General features: G+C 39.6%; 1 protein-coding gene across 7 annotated transcripts in view; it reads right to left on the bottom strand.

Annotated features, from left to right (window-relative positions):
• The window catches only part of LOC131958313 (uncharacterized), a 109,742-nt gene that overhangs the window by 11,943 nt on the left and 78,720 nt on the right, over positions 1 to 19,079 (bottom strand). For 5 of the 7 annotated variants that reach the window (XM_059323277.1, XM_059323278.1, XM_059323274.1 and 2 more), the window contains 2 exons: positions 15,068 to 15,157; positions 262 to 411 (listed from right to left, as the gene is read on the bottom strand). In XM_059323277.1, coding sequence (XP_059179260.1) covers positions 262 to 411; positions 15,068 to 15,157 — 240 coding nt within the window. Of the gene's footprint in view, positions 1 to 261; positions 807 to 1,287; positions 1,503 to 8,278; positions 8,427 to 15,067; positions 15,158 to 19,079 lie in introns of those variants that run through there. The other 2 variants (XM_059323280.1, XM_059323279.1) reach the window with 2 other exon arrangements.

The following is a 19,079-nucleotide window of genomic DNA, read 5'->3' as shown; positions in this document are numbered from 1 at the left end:
TTAGATATAATAGTTGACATGTTTTAATTACTATACTAGTTAGACTAAACTGAGTGTATATGTAAATGCCAATGTTCCCTCTAAGGGGGAAAAAGATTGTGTGCAATGTATATTTTTGTGTGCTCTGATTTCTGAAAGTCTTATATAAGGATACGTGTATTTTACAAAATGACTGCGCTGCAGTTAAAAACTACTGCGTGGCAGCGCAGCTTAGAGGGAACATAGTAAATGCCAATGAACAATGTAAAAAAAATCCATTACCTTTCTGGATCCTTTAGGGCTTGTCTGGGCACCCTGTGTGTGAGATGACTTGGATGGCATGGCAGCAGAGATGGAAGACGATGGAGGTGGCGGTGATGTGGTTGTCGCCGCCGACCCTCGGATGGAGGTCCCTCGACCATGGTCCCGACGCTTTCGAAAGACAAGTATAAAACTGAACATAAGGGAGGTGGATGACAGCAGGAGGTACAGGGAGGCGTCCCCGAGGTGCAGGAGATAGCGCACTGCACTCATTACTGTATGAATAGCCATGGTGATTGTATTGTCCATTTTCAGTGGAGTCTGGCTAACTTGAGCCATCCCTAACTAAAACCATAATGAACTGAACAACTGTCCTGGTAGGTGTTGCCTCGAGGAAAGTCTCTTCCTTTATGATTACATTGTGCATGCTGATCCTAATTAATACAACACAGTTCAAACAAAGTCTGAGTCACTCGTTAAGACACTTCATGTGAGTGATTGTGACTAATCAACACTTCTTAAAGATCAAGAAACAAACATTTTCTCAGGCCATGCCCTAAATGAAACTGAATAACAATACAGGGAAATGAGTTATGACTGGTGGTGCTAATCAGCTACTTCTTAATATGGCAGAGAAAGTAGCACCAAAGAAAAGTATTGGACTAGTTTTTATATTACAACTACTGGATATTATCTACATGATACAAAAAGTTAAAAAACAAAAAAAAAGCCAGAAACAGCCATCTTACAAGAACACTTAATGTTTAACAACACAATCTGAATCCCTAAGTGATGTACGTTTGTAAGTCTGGTGTAGGCCAACTACATGTTACTAATAGTAAAACTACTGAATCTTTTGTTGTGTACGTTCTGATTACTAGAATATAAAACTATTAGCAATTTCCGAACTGATTTAAAAATTTAAAACTCCAGTTAGATTCTCTATATAAAACATGCAAGGCGAGAACAAAAGTCACTTGAAATTCAAAAAGAAAATAATTCACTGTATAAAATATCCAACGTATGTGTGAAACAATGTAAGTCAACCAGCATCACACGGCCACTTTGTGGTTAGACTGGCTAGATTGGGCACATAATTAACGTCATTAGTTCTCATAATGGTATACACCGTTCGCTGCACACAGATGAAGTTGTGCTGCACCAACAGGCTAAATCTTGACACAAACAAGGTGTGTCGGCTAATTAAAGGTCCCAGTCAAACTGTGCTAATTAAGAGAACACACACACACACACTGTCAAGCAAAGGTCACCAGCGTGACACGGCGAGTTGTAGACCACAGGCGTGTGATATGAGATTTGGTTAGCCCAAGTGTGAGCGGCCTATCCTACTTTAACGTGAGCTAGGTTATGGGAACAGTCACGTGAAGCTCAGCAGAAGGGGGGGGGGGTCTAAATTGAAGACAATTTTCACAATGCTGTAGCAACTCAACATGGGATCGTGAAGCAGAAACATCCTGTTGATTTGACGGCCATTTTTATATCTCCACATTAAGAAGACACTTCAACTTAAATTATTCGGACAACTTATCCTATCCTTAACCCTGATGACGTAGGTAACACAAAAAGTGATGAATTAACATCAAAATACAGCACCAAGTGACCCCTGTGTGTCCGCTGTTTGGGTCTGGTTAAACAACCGAGCAGCAGCAGTGTGTCCCAGGGTGTCGGAGTCAATCAATTAGAAAAGAGGAAGAAAAGAGAACAGAGAAGTCTAACAGAGCCGGTCAAGTTTATTAAATGTAACGGCTTCTTGTGACGTCAGACATGGGGTATCACTACCCGCCGACTGACGTCAGAGGAAAAAGTTTCGTGCTAGTGATGGTTTCCTTCAGCCAGTGAAACCATGAGCCTCTCCACCCAGGTTAGTGATGGCAGTACAGCTGTCAGTGATGACAATACTTCCGTCAGTGATGACAGTATAACTCAGTGATGATAATAGCGCTGTCAGTGATGACAATACTTCCGTCAGTGATGACAGAATAGTAGCCAATAATGCTAGTACATCTGTCAGTGATGCTACATCTCTCAGCTAAAAGAAATCTGCGTACAATGTGGTTTACCAATGTTTACAAACAACAGCACCAACTCCCTAGCAACGACCAGGACAATGACAGGTTAACAACACGACACATGTTTACAGCTGAGAAGCTCAACACATGCGGCCCATGATGGCTCCTTGAGCGGCCCATTACATCAATAATACACCTCTCACACGGACAATTTCCCGTAGAGCGGAAACTCCAGGTCAGGAAATTGTAATGGTATCGCCAGGTAAGGTAATTGTAATGGTATCGCCAGGTAAGGTAATTGTAATGGTATCGCCAGGTCAGGAAAATGTAATGGTATCGCAAGGTCAGGAAAATGTAATGGTATCGCCAGGTCAGGAAAATGTAATGGTATCGCCAGGTCAGGAAAATGTAATGGTATCGCCAGGTCAGGAAAATATAATGGTATCGAGTCCTCCCACACCAACTGCGCCTTCCCTCAGCACTAGCCTACTGGAAGTTTGATTTATACTGCTCTAGCAGGCCATAGGACAATCTAGTTCACCGCTAATTTAATGGCAGCTTGGGCGGGGGGGGGGGGGGGGGAATTTCAACACAGGGGAGAGGGGAGGAGGTCATAAAATTAACTGTGAGGAGAGAAAGGAAGATGAGATAAATTATCTAGAGGAAGAGAAAGGGAGATAAATTAACTATAGAAGGACAAAGGAGATAATCATTAGAAGAGCAATATTGACAACTGAGGGTTATGAGTGGAGTAAGAAAGAAAATATATGACAGGAAAGATAGACAAATTCACGAGGTAAGTTACAATAAGTATGACCATCATGAGGTAAAGTTACAACAAGTATGACCAAACTGACTGTAAAAGACAGAAACAAATAGAAGAAAATGTGAGAAATTTAACCGGCTTTAAACAATGGAGAAAAGCGATGCTCACAGCTAACCAAAGAAGACGAATGAACATGGTAAGAAATTAATTAATGTGCACAAAGAAAAAATATCTCGACTAGCATAAACATGGAGCTTTTTTTTCTCTACTTCCGTGGTGTACGTGAATGGGTTCAAAGTTCGGCCTGGGGTTAGAGGTTAGTCACGCGCCTCCACCGCTCACCGGGAGGTCAAAGAACACAGGAAATACAAAACCACGACTACACTGACTTTACCCTACTGGAATACGAACTAATTATTTCCATGAAAAACAAAAACACAGCGAACATCAAACTGAATCACAAGAAACAAATTGTGGTAAAACCCCAGTCATAATCTAAGTAACACATGAGTAATAGGTAAGTGAATGACGGACACACATTTAGACCGGCACGTGTGACGTGCGATAAACCACATACCCAAACAAGCCAGACGGTGATATTGATTTTAAAGTTTGCTTTACGCCGATATCAAGCTTAAAGACGGGGGGAGGAGAGGGGGTTAAGACGGTGTGTATAAAATGGCGGGAGTAAATAACTAATATAAATACACATTAACAAATTCTATAGTGGTTGTATGTGTATACAGTGTAACACATTGATATAAATATTGACAAACTAAGTAGTACCGTGACTACCGTGTATAGAAGTGTGGGGGCTATTACGTACAAATACACACTGACTATGCTCTACCTTAACTATGTGTGTAACGTGTCAGTAATAATAACATGACATGACCACACATTGACCAAGGTCTACAGCGAAAGAAAACAACATACATCAGCTGTAGACCTGATGTATGTTTTTTTTTCCGTGACCAATCCAATAAAACGACGTGACAACCCAATGGCCACGACACGATGCGTGAATGAATGACAACACGCCCTCCTGTATGATGACTGTTTGACCACATGACGTGATGTGTGATGAATGACCACACACGATGTGATGTGTGATGACTGACCACACGAAGTGATGTGTGATGACTGACCCCAACGATGACGTGTGCTCACGCAAGAGTGCTGTGAGCAAGATGTGACATGCCCAGGATAAACACAACCCTTGTGTCAACAAACCAAGGTCAATACTGGTGGCGTACAGAGATCAACAAGGCTCAAGGCCTCTCTAACAAGTACACCACATCAAGTAGTCTTCATCACACAAGGAAATAGATTAGGCGGTCGCAAATTTTCCCCATACAATAAGATCATCTCAAGTACAATGTCTTCTTATCGCTCAGACAGAAGGCGAACGCTATCTGAAGTAAGCGAACTGTGTCTAAAATTAGCCAGCAAATTACTTACGTTGTTAAACAATACCTTACATATAGCAAATTGAATAGAAGATGTTAAATCTAAAGTGATTAAAAGTACACTTGGAACGCGCGGCCTATGTAAAAGATATATCTTTTCTTACTCTGATTTCACAAACAAATGTCTTTTTCATATTGCACTGATTTCACCATATAAAGGGTTGGTATAGGCAACAAATTTGTCCGGCTTGAGTCGAGGTGGACACGGGGACAACCCACATACGCCAACTTGAATGGTTAGCAATTATGTGCTATAAGACTCGACCACATGGCCCCATTTAACACAACACTGACAACTGTCAACGCCGTTTAATAATGAGCCTAATCAAATGCAAGATCAATTCACTAACGTCAAAATCTAGTCACTTTCATTTCCTAAACACCGCAGATCCTATAAACTTAAACACCGATTTCACAGAACTGCTCACAACAAATCCAAAGATAAGTCTCAACACTACACGTTATATCCTAGTGTTCCTAGCCAAGGTACCGCAGCAACCTTCTCCAGAGAACACATCATGTGACAGCGACTAGACCATCACACATCATATCCTAGTGTTCCTAGCCAAGGTACCGCAGCAACCTTCTCCATAGAACAAACACATCATGTGACAGCGCCTAGACCATCACACATCATATCCTAATATTCCTAGCCAAGGTACCGCAGCAACCTTCTCCATAGCACACATCATGTGACAGCGCCTAGACCATCACACACCGCAGCAGATGCTCCGTGAATGTCAACAGTGTAATACGATCTGTCACATTTTCTGGAACACTTGTGTCAGCTGCCGCCAGTACCGGCAACCACCTTTTCCCCAACCCCGTGTGGCACCCGTCAGGTCAGTTTACCTCTATTTACCCGGCAATGGTGCCACTTTAGTGTGCGGTAACACACCATTAACTTGCCTGAACCTCAAACTGACATGCAATCTGCACGTGGATATTCATTAATAAACTGGCACGATACATTTCATAGTTGTTGTTTGTTTTTTTTTACTTCCTGGTAATTAATGCTACACTACATACTTTAATTTAACACATAATTAAGTTAAAACACCGGACAAATAAAGTAAATTTGGCAAATAACAGGCTTAAAATGTAAATAAGAATTCACATTTCAAACCAAACACGATAAGTATCCGAATAATAATAATTATAAAATAAATATGTAATCCGATAGTTGATCGTCTATGAAAAATTTTAAAACAGATATAACAGGTATAGTTGCAGTAAAATACAAGTAGATGTTAAGATGCGGTCGCCACAACTCTAGTCTCACGACAACATGACAGCACCGCCACAGCACAACCACACGGCAGACGTGTGTGTGTGTGGGTGGGGGAGGGGGGGTGTCAAGAAACACGGAAAGATAACTCCAGTGGCATGAATCACACCAAGGACACGGGAACCTGTCGTCTGCGGCGATAACGTGACCCGCCCCGCTTAATCAAACCTTGCCCTAATGTACACCACAACATGTGTAATCAAAGCAGTCGAGCATCTCCAGTATGACAGTTTATCATTTTTGTCGTTGGGGCCCAAGACACACGGGCAGGTGAAGTAGAGTACATCTGTTTCGATGACCTCGGCATACAATGGGATAGTGTGGTCAGCACTATGCCAGCCGCTATTGTTTCCGTAACATCAGCCAGGCACTCAATAAAGCTGGGTGGACTCAGGCAAGACCTACATACTCGAGCTCAAGGCTTTCAGGTTAGTAGTCTAGCGCTCTACCGGTATGCCACACCGTTCCCAGATACAGTTAATAGAACCACATAACAGTTAAAAGCAAAGGCCAAATAACCATGTGACATATTTCATAGAACCGAACTAAATACCACACAACGATACCACACATTTCATAGAACCGAACTAAATACCACACAACTATACCACACATTTCATAGAACCGAACTAAATACCACACAATTATACCACACATTTAATAGAACCGAACTAAATACCACACAATTATACCACACATTTAATAGAACCGAACTAAATACCACACAACTATACCACACATTTAATAGAACCGAACTAAATACCACACAATTATACCACGCATTTCATAGAACCAAACTAAATACCACACAACTATAGCACACATTTCATAGAACCGAACTAAATATCACACAACTATACCACGCATTTCATAGAACCGAACTAAATACCACACAACTATACCACACATTTCATAGAACCGAACTAAATATCACACAACTATACCACATATTTCATAAAACGACCCGAAAGTAAACCAGACATCATACAACAAACACCCGACCCACATCAGAACTCTACACCCATTAAAACATAACTCCCATAACCAAACAATACACGCCATATAAACATATACCCCATGACACCTACAGTAAACGTAGGTGTATGTTGCAACCGAACTCAACACAAATGTTTTAATCCCGGGTCATCCATCTATGCCGAGTGTAACAGGTGTTAATTACTCATCCACGCCTTGCCACAGATCCGCATTCGCTCACGTTTAAATAGAGTGAGCACAAATATTACCAACGTGTTCCTCACGCACAGTAGCCAATTATGCAGTTTTAAATGGTCTACGGTTACATCTATACCTACATACCCATAACACATGCGTGTATATATGTGTGTGTATGTATATATATATATATATATATATATATATATATATATATATATATATATATATATATATATATATATATATATATATATATATATATATATATATATATATACATATATATATACATACATATATATACATACATATATATACATACATATATATACATATATATATACATACATATATATACATACATATACATACATATACATACATATATATACATATACATACATATATATACACATATATATATATACATATATATATATATATACATATATATATACATATATACATATATATATGTATATATAGGCCTATATATATATATATATATATATATATATATATATATATATATATATATATATATATATATATATATATATATATATATATATATATATATATATATATACATATATATATACATATATACATATATATATATGTATATATAGGCCTATATATATATATATATATATATATATATATATATATATATATATATATATATATATATATATATATATATATATATATATATACATATATATATACATATATACATATATATATATATATGTATATATAGGCCTTTATATATATATATATATATATATATATATATATATATATATATCACTTGCTTATGGGAAAATAATCTATATGTGTATAAAATCAATAAATGCCTATTCGTGTTGTTGATTATACTTAATGGTGCATGGCAAAATGATCGAAGCTGATATAATTAGTCAGTCGAGTATTTAGAAAAAAAAGCGTTTGCTTAGTTATAGTAGTGATATAGTAGATGTATCTAAGGCACTGTCTCACATGTGTTCAATGAGGAAGTCTTTCGGGATCAAATATTTAACTCTTAAACTATTAAAACACAAGACACGATGAAGGTGCTCAGTATAAGCTAGGTAAATAGTCCCACATGCTAAACATCATCATGGGTGCTCACTTAGAAAGACACGGTATACCGACCTAATACGACTGTCAACATACGCTTTAGATAATAGCGCATGCATATCCCAGAAGACAAACGATGTTGTCTATAACTTAGATGATACTGTATACATACATAAGATGAATATGCCCATGTTTTCTATGCTAAAAAAAATATTCGACGTACCCAACAGCAAGCACAAACCACGGCCATCACCAACAGCTTGAAACATTCCACATAAGTCTTCTCCTCAGTACCATAGCTTACAACCATCTGGTTGATAGCCAGCCTGCACGATCAATACTATACGACATAACCCAGTCCACACACACACATACATACATACACATCATGAATCACTAGTCTTAACAACACAACACATGGCTTGTTCGGGCCATAGGCGTGTCCACTACACGGGAACAAAACACTCTCCACCGACAGGTAGCTCGACAGAACAGGATACAGGTGTGTTGGGATACACCTCTAGACGCCCGTATACCTGGCCAATTAGGTTCCAGCTCAGTAGGTAACAATGTCCGTAATGCTTTACTAACTGCGATCCGCGAGACGCTTCCTTAGAACTTGGTTGGGGGGTTTCGGTAAAATGCACCTATACTAAAAACATTTATACTGCAGACAATCGTACTGCAATATTGAACTGTGCACTTACAAAAGATCCTATTAGACTCCGACTAACCTAAATGTTACAAACTTTATCATACGCATGTTTTTACAACAGTACAAATAAATAGGTCAAAACTAACAAGATAGTAGAGATGTAATTTAGACCTTAATTCACGACGTGAAGTGGATTTTCCGAAACAACAAACGTTAAAACAACTCAAAGATTTATGTTTTTAAAAAACCGCAATTTGAATCAAATTGAAACGAGATAATTATTTGAGCTGTTGGTGTAAGTTACCGTATACAGCCTCCTGGGTTGTGCCTGCTCGCCAGCTAGACAAGACAGGTGCGAGGAAACGAGGCGTCAAGTTCAATGGTCTCATTCCTTCACTTCCTGTCATTCAATCAACGTTACGGGGCTAAAGGAAACTCTGCCTGGGTTATAGAATCTACCTACTATGATAACTTTAGATCTTTCACAAGCTAAATTTAACTGCTGACTATGGGGGAATTTGTGGCATATTCTTTTTTTGTTTGAACTTGTTAACCAAACTATTTTACCGTTGCAAGTTAATTAAACTTTTGCTTTGTTATTTTTCTGCAGTCTAAAACAATTAACTAAGTGCATAGCTAGCACTAATTACAAATGAAATATCAGTCAAGCCAGCATTTTGTGGCTTTAATTAAGTCTGAGTAGAAAGTTTTGGTGTGTGTGTATATATATATATATATATATATATATATATATATATATATATATATATATATATATATATATATATATATATATATATATATATATATATATATATATATATATATATATATATATATATATATATATATATATATATATATATATATATATATATATATATATATATATATATATATATATATATATATATATAGTTAAGGCATGAGTTCAGAATTAGAGTTTGGTGCTGGACATGCCATCTCTTTAATTTAAAAATGAGAGTTCCATTTCATCTCGCTGTCAGTGACCTAACGTCTACTGTGCCTGTCAGTGACCTAACACAGCCATACAACCAGAAACCAACGGCAACACATGGAACAAGCCTTAGACCCACAGCAGCAGTAATGTCGCCAGCTAATCAACGCTGACACTAACTGTCCGGGATAGGTGAAAAAAATGTACATTAAAACACGGGGAGTCCTATATAGGACAAACTGGGTCAGTCTAACCTGGAACCGTAACAAAATACTCCAGAGCTAAACCTTACTGAAGTAGCGTACTACAAATTGTTGTTGTGTTACACCCGTCGCTATTCGCGAACCTTACCACCCAAATAGCATACAATATTTCATTCTGGTATGACATCTATGTCGATTTACAACTTCAGACACACCGCAGTAATGTTTCACACACCGATCTAAATAAAACGCCCACACGCTCCATGAAACAAAGGGAAGGCTTCACGTCTTCCCGTAAAGCAATCACTAGGAGAAAGATGAAGCGTAAATCATCCCGTGGTACAGCAGCACCTGGTGACCCTCCTAGGACCACACGTGTGTCGGACTCAGGTGAAGAAAAAACACAACACCTAGGTATGCTTGACCACCACGGCTCATGTCATATCATATCACACGAAAGTTGAAGCTAACAGCCACTCATGTCAACTGTGACAATACATGAATCTTACTCCAGTCTTTCATACCACGGCTGGAAAACGCTACTCGCATTTTTATCTGACCAGGATCTCAACTTTTGTAAGTCAATTAAAAACTAAAAGAAAAAAACGTGTTAAAATGTGAATTAGTGACTTATCAAAGGAGAATAAGGAAGGGAGTTGGACACCGCCCCCTATCTGTACCTATATAAATATACAAGGTGGTCGCCATAAGCGAGTCCGCCTCGGGCGATGAAATGTGTTTCTGGGTCACAAACACGAGGTACCAGTACAAACACGAGGTACCAATACAAACACGAGGTACCAGTACAAACACGAGGTACCAATACAAACACGAGGTACCAATACAAACACGAGGTACCAGTACAAACACGAGGTACCAGTACAAACACGAGGTACCAATACAAACACGAGGTACCAGTACAAACACGAGGTACCAATACAAACACGAGGTACCAATACAAACACGAGGTACCAATACAAACACGAGGTACCAATACAAACACGAGGTACCAATACAAACACGAGGTACCAATACAAACACGAGGTACCAATACAAACACGAGGTACCAACACAAACACGAGGTACCAGTACAAACACGAGGTACCAATACAAACACGAGGTACCAATACAAACACGAGGTACCAATACAAACACGAGGTACCAATACAAACACGAGGTACCAATACAAACACGAGGTACCAATACAAACACGAGGTACCAGTACAAACACGAGGTACCAACACAAACACGAGGTACCAATACAAACACGAGGTACCAATACAACACGAGGTACCAATACAAACACGAGGTACCAATACAAACACGAGGTACCAATACAAACACGAGGTACCAATACAAACACGAGGTACCAATACAAACACGAGGTACCAATACAAACACGAGGTACCAATACAAACACGAGGTACCAATACAAACACGAGGTACCAATACAAACACGAGGTACCAGTACAAACACGAGGTACCAATACAAATACGAGGTACCAACACAAACACGAGGTACCAATACAAACACGAGGTACCAATACAAACACGAGGTACCAATACAAACACGAGGTACCAATACAAACACGAGGTACCAATACAAACACGAGGTACCAATACAAACACGAGGTACCAATACAAACACGAGGTACCAATACAAACACGAGGTACCAATACAAACACGAGGTACCAATACAAACACGAGGTACCAGTACAAACACGAGGTACCAATACAAATACGAGGTACCAACACAAACACGAGGTACCAATACAAACACGAGGTACCAATACAACACGAGGTACCAATACAAACACGAGGTACCAATACAAACACGAGGTACCAATACAAACACGAGGTACCAATACAAACACGAGGTACCAATACAAACACGAGGTACCAATACAAACACGAGGTACCAGTACAAACACGAGGTACGAATACAAACACGAGGTACCAATACAAACACCAGGTACCAATACAAACACGAGGTACCAATACAAACACGAAGTACCAATACAAACACGAGGTACCAGTACAAACACGAGGTACCAGTACAAACACGAGGTACCAGTACAAACTCGAGGTACCAGTACAAACACGAGGTACCAGTACAAACTCGAGGTACCAGTACAAACACGAGGTACCAGTACAAACACGAGGTACCAGTACAAACTCGAGGTACCAGTACAAACACGAGGTACCAGTACAAACTCGAGGTACCAGTACAAACACGAGGTACCAGTACAAACACGAGGTACCAGTACAAACACGAGGTACCAGTACAAACACGAGGTACCAATACAAACACGAGGTACCAATACAAACACCGGGGTAAAAAGATAAGCTCTTGTAGCAAGTCGATGCTCTAGAAGTCCCCAGACTAACGTAAAGCCTTGATACGGCACTCAAGAAACGTTCAGCTCCAGGCTACATGCAGTGCACTATCACTTCCAGGATCTGATGGCGGGGTGAGGGAACCACGTGATCACATGGAACACATGGGTAAGAACTGCTCACCACCAGATAACTTCACCACAGGTCACCACGGCATCAAATGGGCAATTTAGTCGGGTGTACATCCAACTAATATCAGCTAGATGTGTACATCAGACGAACTAGAAACATGTACATCAAATAAACCACGGCATCAAATGGGCAATGGAATCGGGCTAAACGTGTACATCAAACTATCAGCTAGATGTGTACATCAGACGAACTAGAAACAGATAGATATGTACATCAAACAAACCACAGCTTCAAATGAGCAAGTTATTTAGTATGAAATCATACATCAGACGAACTACACAAATCTAGATACGCACATTAAAAAAGACGAGTAACAAATAGATGTGTACATTAAAAAAAAAACAGCTTGATATGCATAATTTTTGTAAACAGAGAGACATAATATAACACAGAACGATAGTGTACTATATTCCTAGCTCGCACATTAAACACTACACGACTTAACATATTCCAATAAGTGTTAAATAATCACAACGAAGAACGAATATCCTCTAGAACTGTGAATCCAACATGCAGAGAAGCATATCCAAAACTTCTAGAGTGCATGTCTGTGTGGTATGTCAAACCAGTGAAGCGCCACATCCAGCCTTGATATGCCCCGAGCCACAAACAGGACCACGTGGTTAGACCCCCCCCCCCCCCTTCCTTTAAAAGCCCCATTGTCACGTCTTGCCCATTAGGCTTCCCCCAATGGGATATTTTAACAATAGGCTGATGTAAAATAGAGAGGGGGGGGGAGAGAAAAGTGAATACAATGATTGGTCCTGGACGAAATACCTGTGTCGTAATGCAAGGAAGGAGCATAGCGCAGATAACGGCTCATTGTTCGTCAACCGAAAAAAAAAAAACCCAACCAACGCGACGAAAACAAATAATGGAATGCTCAGAGCAATACGCGGTAGACGCAGAGATGGCCCCACGTCTGTTTTTATTGTGAACTCGATGTTTGTCTGAGGAGGCGGTGTCAGTCAGTAGATCAAGATCCTGGTTGGACCACCATGAGTTACGTTAACAAGAGACCAAATCAAGGAAGGGGAAATGCTAAACATTGATTGTAACACTGCCATTTTCAACGGACTACTCATTGTAAAGTAAGGAGTATATTGGACCACCATGAGTTACGCTAACAAGAGACCAAATCAAGGAAGGGGAAATGCTAAACATTGATTGTAACACTGCCATTTTCAACGGACTACTCATTGTAAAGTAAGGAGTATATTGGACCACCATGAGTTACGCTAACAAGAGACCAAATCAAGGAAGGGGAAATGCTAAACATTGATTGCAACACTACCATTTTTAACGGACTACATATGGTAAAGTAAGGAGTATATTGGACCACCATGAGTTACGCTAACAAGAGACCAAATCAAGGAAGGGGAAATGCTAAACATTGATTGCAACACTACCATTTTAACGGGCCGCATATTGTAAAGTAAGGAGTATGTTAAAGTACATGTGTTGTGAAACTCTCCGATATAACAAAACCAAGTTTATTACAACAAAGTCGTCTAACCAGTCAACAGTTCATTACTGATCTAATCAAGTACACTAAGTTTATTACAACAAAGTCGTCTAACCAGTCAACAGTTCATTACTGATCTAATCAAGTACACCAAGTTTATTACAACAAAGTCGTCTAACCAGTCAACAGTTCATTACTGATCTAATCAAGTACACCAAGTTTATTACAACAAAGTCGTCTAACCAGTCAACAGTCCATTACTGATCTAATCAAGTACACCATGGCTATTCAAACAATTTACAATAAATGGCATGATAAAAATGAGGATAAAATGTTAACATGTTATCATACAAGCCACTAAACTTAAAAAATTAACTTCTCCATCAACACACACACAAACTTGAGTGTAAGTGGGGCAGAGGTAGTAGAGTTCACCTGTTTACACGGGCAATGGTTATGAGCAAAAGAATCATTCCGTCTATAACCATATGCCTTGCCTTAGAACTAGTTCATCAGCTATTTGCATTCAAACTGACGTGTACCAGTTCTAGCTTTAAAATTTTACGTTCAAAATGGCATGTTAGCATATATCGGGATGGGGGGTGGGGAGGGAGGGGATGTAGACGGAAAGTAAAATTAAAATTCATTTTACGTGAGTACAGTATCAGATTCGGATAGATCTAATGTATTCTACGTGTGAGTACAGTATCAGTTAAATTTTAATGCATTCTTCTGATGTGTGTACAGTGTCAGCTAGATTTTGATAGATGTAATGTATTCTACGTGTGAGTACAGTATCAGCTAGATTTGGATAGATGTAATCTACGTGTGAGTACAGTAACATATTTGGATAGATCTAATGTAATCCACGTGTGAGTATAGTATCAGCTAGACTCGCATAGATCTAATGTATCCTACGTATGAGTACAGTAACATATTCGGATAGTACTAATGTATTCGTTTGAGTACAGTATCAGCTAGACTCGCATAGATCTAATGTATCCTACGTATGAGTACAGTAACATATTCGGATAGACCTAATGTATTCTACGTGTGAGTAGAGTATCAGCTAGACTCGCATAGATCTAATGTATCTTACGTATGAGTACAGTAACATATTCGGATAGACCTAATGTATTCTACGTGTGAGTACAGTATCAGCTAGACTCGCGTAGATCTAATGTAACTAGCCTTTACTCACCGGCGTGGTTAAAGGTGTCTGTGTGCCCATCTCACGTTTCTTACTGCTCTCTGCATCGCCTTCTTTCACTTCCGTGTTCTGCTTCAACGTCTGGCGGAAGGAGGAAAAACACATTGAGGGTGACGGTGATAAAAAGGGGTAGGGGAGGGGGGGGGGGGGTTCATTTATCTTTCACAGAGTGGGGTGGGGTGGAGGGGGTTCGGTGAGACTCCTTTGATGAGTAGCTTGAAGGCAGAGTGTGCGAGTGGTTTAAAACAACGACAGGTGCCCAGGAAGTAGAAATTCCTACCTACCGAATGTTCCATAACTTATAGGCAGCGTGAGTACATTCGAAACTAGGCCATTTCAGTTTTTTTTTTAAATATCTGGAGCACGTACCGTAACTTCAGATATTCGATGCTTTTTTTCCTTCAAAAAATGTTGAACTAGGTACATGTCTGCTGTTATATAAGGCGTGCAGCTAGATTCTATATATGTGACTGCGTGTGTATATTTACTGTAAGTGAAACAATTAAAATGATGCTTTGTGTCTACACTGTATATTCGACTGGGGGAGGAGTGTTAGTAAAAAAAAAATTACTATATAGAATTATAATGAGTTCAAGTTTTTAGGCTGTTGTAAAGAAATCTCAAATTGATTCGCATATAGAACAAGCATCAGCTACAAAGGTCATAACGTGTATGATTTGTGTATCAGTTAGTGACAGACCCAGTCAACACTTCGACTACCCCACACGATTGTCTGCTCTTGTCCTTGAAGTTATCTGTCAAGATAATTCTATCAAGATAACTTTTGTAATTTGCATCTTCACTTTTTTTTCAGCTGAGAAAATCTGCCACCACCATATCTATTTACAAGTGGCCAGCTCAATATGGAACGTCTGCGATGTTAATCACGATAACCACACACCATTTTACGACTACCATTCATAAAACGAATATCTAATCGCGTTGATAAATGATTAATATTTGGACATTTTAGGTATAAACAACAATTGGTTCCCACAACGGTTTTATGAAAAGAAAAATAAATAGTTGACGTTTATTAAATGCACCTTTGTAAAGTTGTGTATTTCCTTGTCAACTACCGCCACATACGGCAGCAATAGAGCAGTGTGCGCCATATGAAGGTTTTCAATAAAATAGTACACAACCTTAAAGGTTACAGAGACAGGCTTAAAAGCCAAGAAAACCATTTTCATTGGATTAGGATCAAGAATCATAAAGAGAAAATGTATCTGGACGTAATTGCGCCGATACAGAAATAAATTAATCAATCGAAAATTGAAATACAAATATGGCTATCGGAGAGTTTTCCATATAGCCACACACAAAAAAAAAATATAAAAAAAGTTTTTTTTTAATTTATTTTTAAAATATTAAAACGTTTTTAAGACTACAAGTGTAGGAGCAACTTACCACGCTATGACGCAATCTCCCATTGAACACGACCAAATTACCCACCGACCACCGCTGGTGTGGTAACAACAAAAATAACTTGGTCATGTTGGTCAACAAACACCAGCGTCCACAGCCAACAGATAACAAGCAATTAAATTGTCGCTGTTTTCATACTGACACTTGCACTAACGAAACTTTGATAGCCTATCGACAGATTTCTGCAAGTCTAACCCAAACTGATGTCAACTAATCCGACCTTGAAAAAAACACCCAACACCAATATTTATCAAAGTTGTGCAAATGACCAGAACTGGCGAAAAAAATTAAATCAGCGGCAGCAATCAGCCGGGTCGTGTTTTTATGGTCACCGTACGAGCTGCCTACGTCAGGCATAAAGACCCATTCATTGGCGTGAGAACTACTTCAAACTATTGAAAGCCTAGTGGTCTCCCTGCTCACAACTACTTAACCCGCCAGTCTATTGGCCCAACAACAACTCATTCAAACCTATTACACGGAGAACCAGGCCACTGATATTAAAGTAACCCCACCCAATTCTAAAATATAGATCTAGATCTAGTCATGGTTAACTTGTCCCACCAAGACACGGATTAAGTTCGTTGCCTTATGAACAAACTAACTGAACGTAATTTTAACATAATTACAGTAAACCTAACCGCCCTTCTGGTAAACTCTTGGCATGGGGCAGGGGGGGGGGGGGGTGTCCACTTGAGATGAGCACGTGATGGGATGTCTCGTAGACCAGCGCCAGGTCTACCAGAAGCTCTAAGAAAGCACACGTTGGGAGGGCAGGGAGGGGGGCGGGAGAAGGAATTCCTGGCGACGGTCAATGCTTAACCACTTGACGGAGACCATGGTCCAATCAATGGACAGACGTCATTTACCAGAGGCTCAATGATGGTCTAATGGTAATATTAAACTCTGTCAGTCAGGCGAGCACTACAGCTGATATTAAATTGTGACGTCAAATGTAAGATGATATCGACGTCAATGAATACTTCACAAGTAAACAGGGTTTAAATTTAATTTATTTTAGTAACTGTAAGAATAATAAGGGTTATATAGGTTGGTATGAATTGTGATGGTCGGGATAAGTAAAGGCTTTAAGGAAGGAATAAGGGACGAAATAAACATCGAGTTCAAGACTACTTCCTATAGAACAAAGCAATGATTCAGCTACAAAAAGTACCAAAGATAACGTGTTTTCATAGTTACTTGGCATAACGTAAACCGCCCTCCCACACCACCCCCAACTTAAGGTAACATTCCCGGGTTGGCCCAAATTAGTTCACGTTTCTCACGCTACGCAATCGATCTAATCCGACACAGATCCATCCAATGACAAACCTTATCTTGCAGTCAACACCCCCCCCCCCCCCTTCGCCTTCGACACACACATACTCAAAATATTTTTTGTAAAAAAAAATCCATTATCAGTAAAGCTACCCCACTCCCCATGTTTTCATAAACATTGACAGGACTACTGCTAATAACGTTAGCCCTTTCACTCCTTCATGTCTGTTACTTCACACCTATCCTGTACGTTCTCACACCTACACTAGTCCACTCTAAAGGAAGAAGATGAGCACAAGTACGACTTAAACACAATCTAACTGTGTAGCATCCGCACCTTCCAATGGTGTAACATCCACACCCACCCCAATGGTGTTACATCCACACCCACCCCAATGGTGTAACATCCACACCCACCCCAATAGTATAACACCCATCACACCCCAATCGCGTGACATCCACCCCACCCCAATGGTGTAACATCCACCCCTCTAATGGTGCAACATCCACCCCCATCCCAATGGTGCAATATCCACCCCTCCAATGTTGTAACATCCACCCCCATCCCAATGGTGCAATATCCACCCCTCCAATGTTGTAACATCCACTCCACCCGAATAGTGTAACATCCACTACTCCAATGTTGTAACATCCACCCCTCCAATGTTGTAACATCCAACCCCACCCCAATGGTGCAACATCCACGCCACTCCAATGGTGTAACATCCACATCCTCCAGTGGTGTAACATCCACCCACATCCCAATAGTGCAACATCCACACACACACCTAATGGTGTAACATCTACACCTTCCAATGTTTTTCCCACCCTACCCTTGGCTAGGGTGAACACCCAGCTGACACAACTCTCACACACAAACTGTATCGAGACAACCTGCAGTTAGAAAACCACCGCTGTACTGGGACACTATTTCAAACCATGTCGTGTGTGAAACCACTTACATGGGAACGGCTGAAGGCACGTATCACAAATTTGTAGCCCGAATAACTATTTCGGTAACTTGTCAAGTATTTTTTCCCTAAGTATTCTTTATCTAATTTCTTGAGTACTTTATTGTGAAGTGTTTCTCTCAAAATATTGTATCTATTTTCTTAAGGTCTTAATGGTGCAGTCTAGTTCACTGGATATCTATTTTCTTAAGGTCTTAACAGCGAAGTTTTCTCTCACAATATTCTGTTCACAATTACGTGTATTTGCATGTAACACATTTCAAAATCAAATGACATTATATTTCTGTTCGAAACATTTGTTTTGGCAAGGGTTCTGATTATGTTAG

This window comes from Physella acuta, unplaced genomic scaffold (genome assembly GCF_028476545.2).
Source record: "Physella acuta isolate Inbredline_101_S28 unplaced genomic scaffold, ASM2847654v3 ptg001316l, whole genome shotgun sequence".
Classification (NCBI taxonomy): domain Eukaryota; kingdom Metazoa; phylum Mollusca; class Gastropoda; family Physidae; genus Physella; species Physella acuta.
The sequence above is the reverse complement of the archived record's forward strand: the minus strand, read 5'-3'. Positions and strand labels throughout refer to the sequence as shown.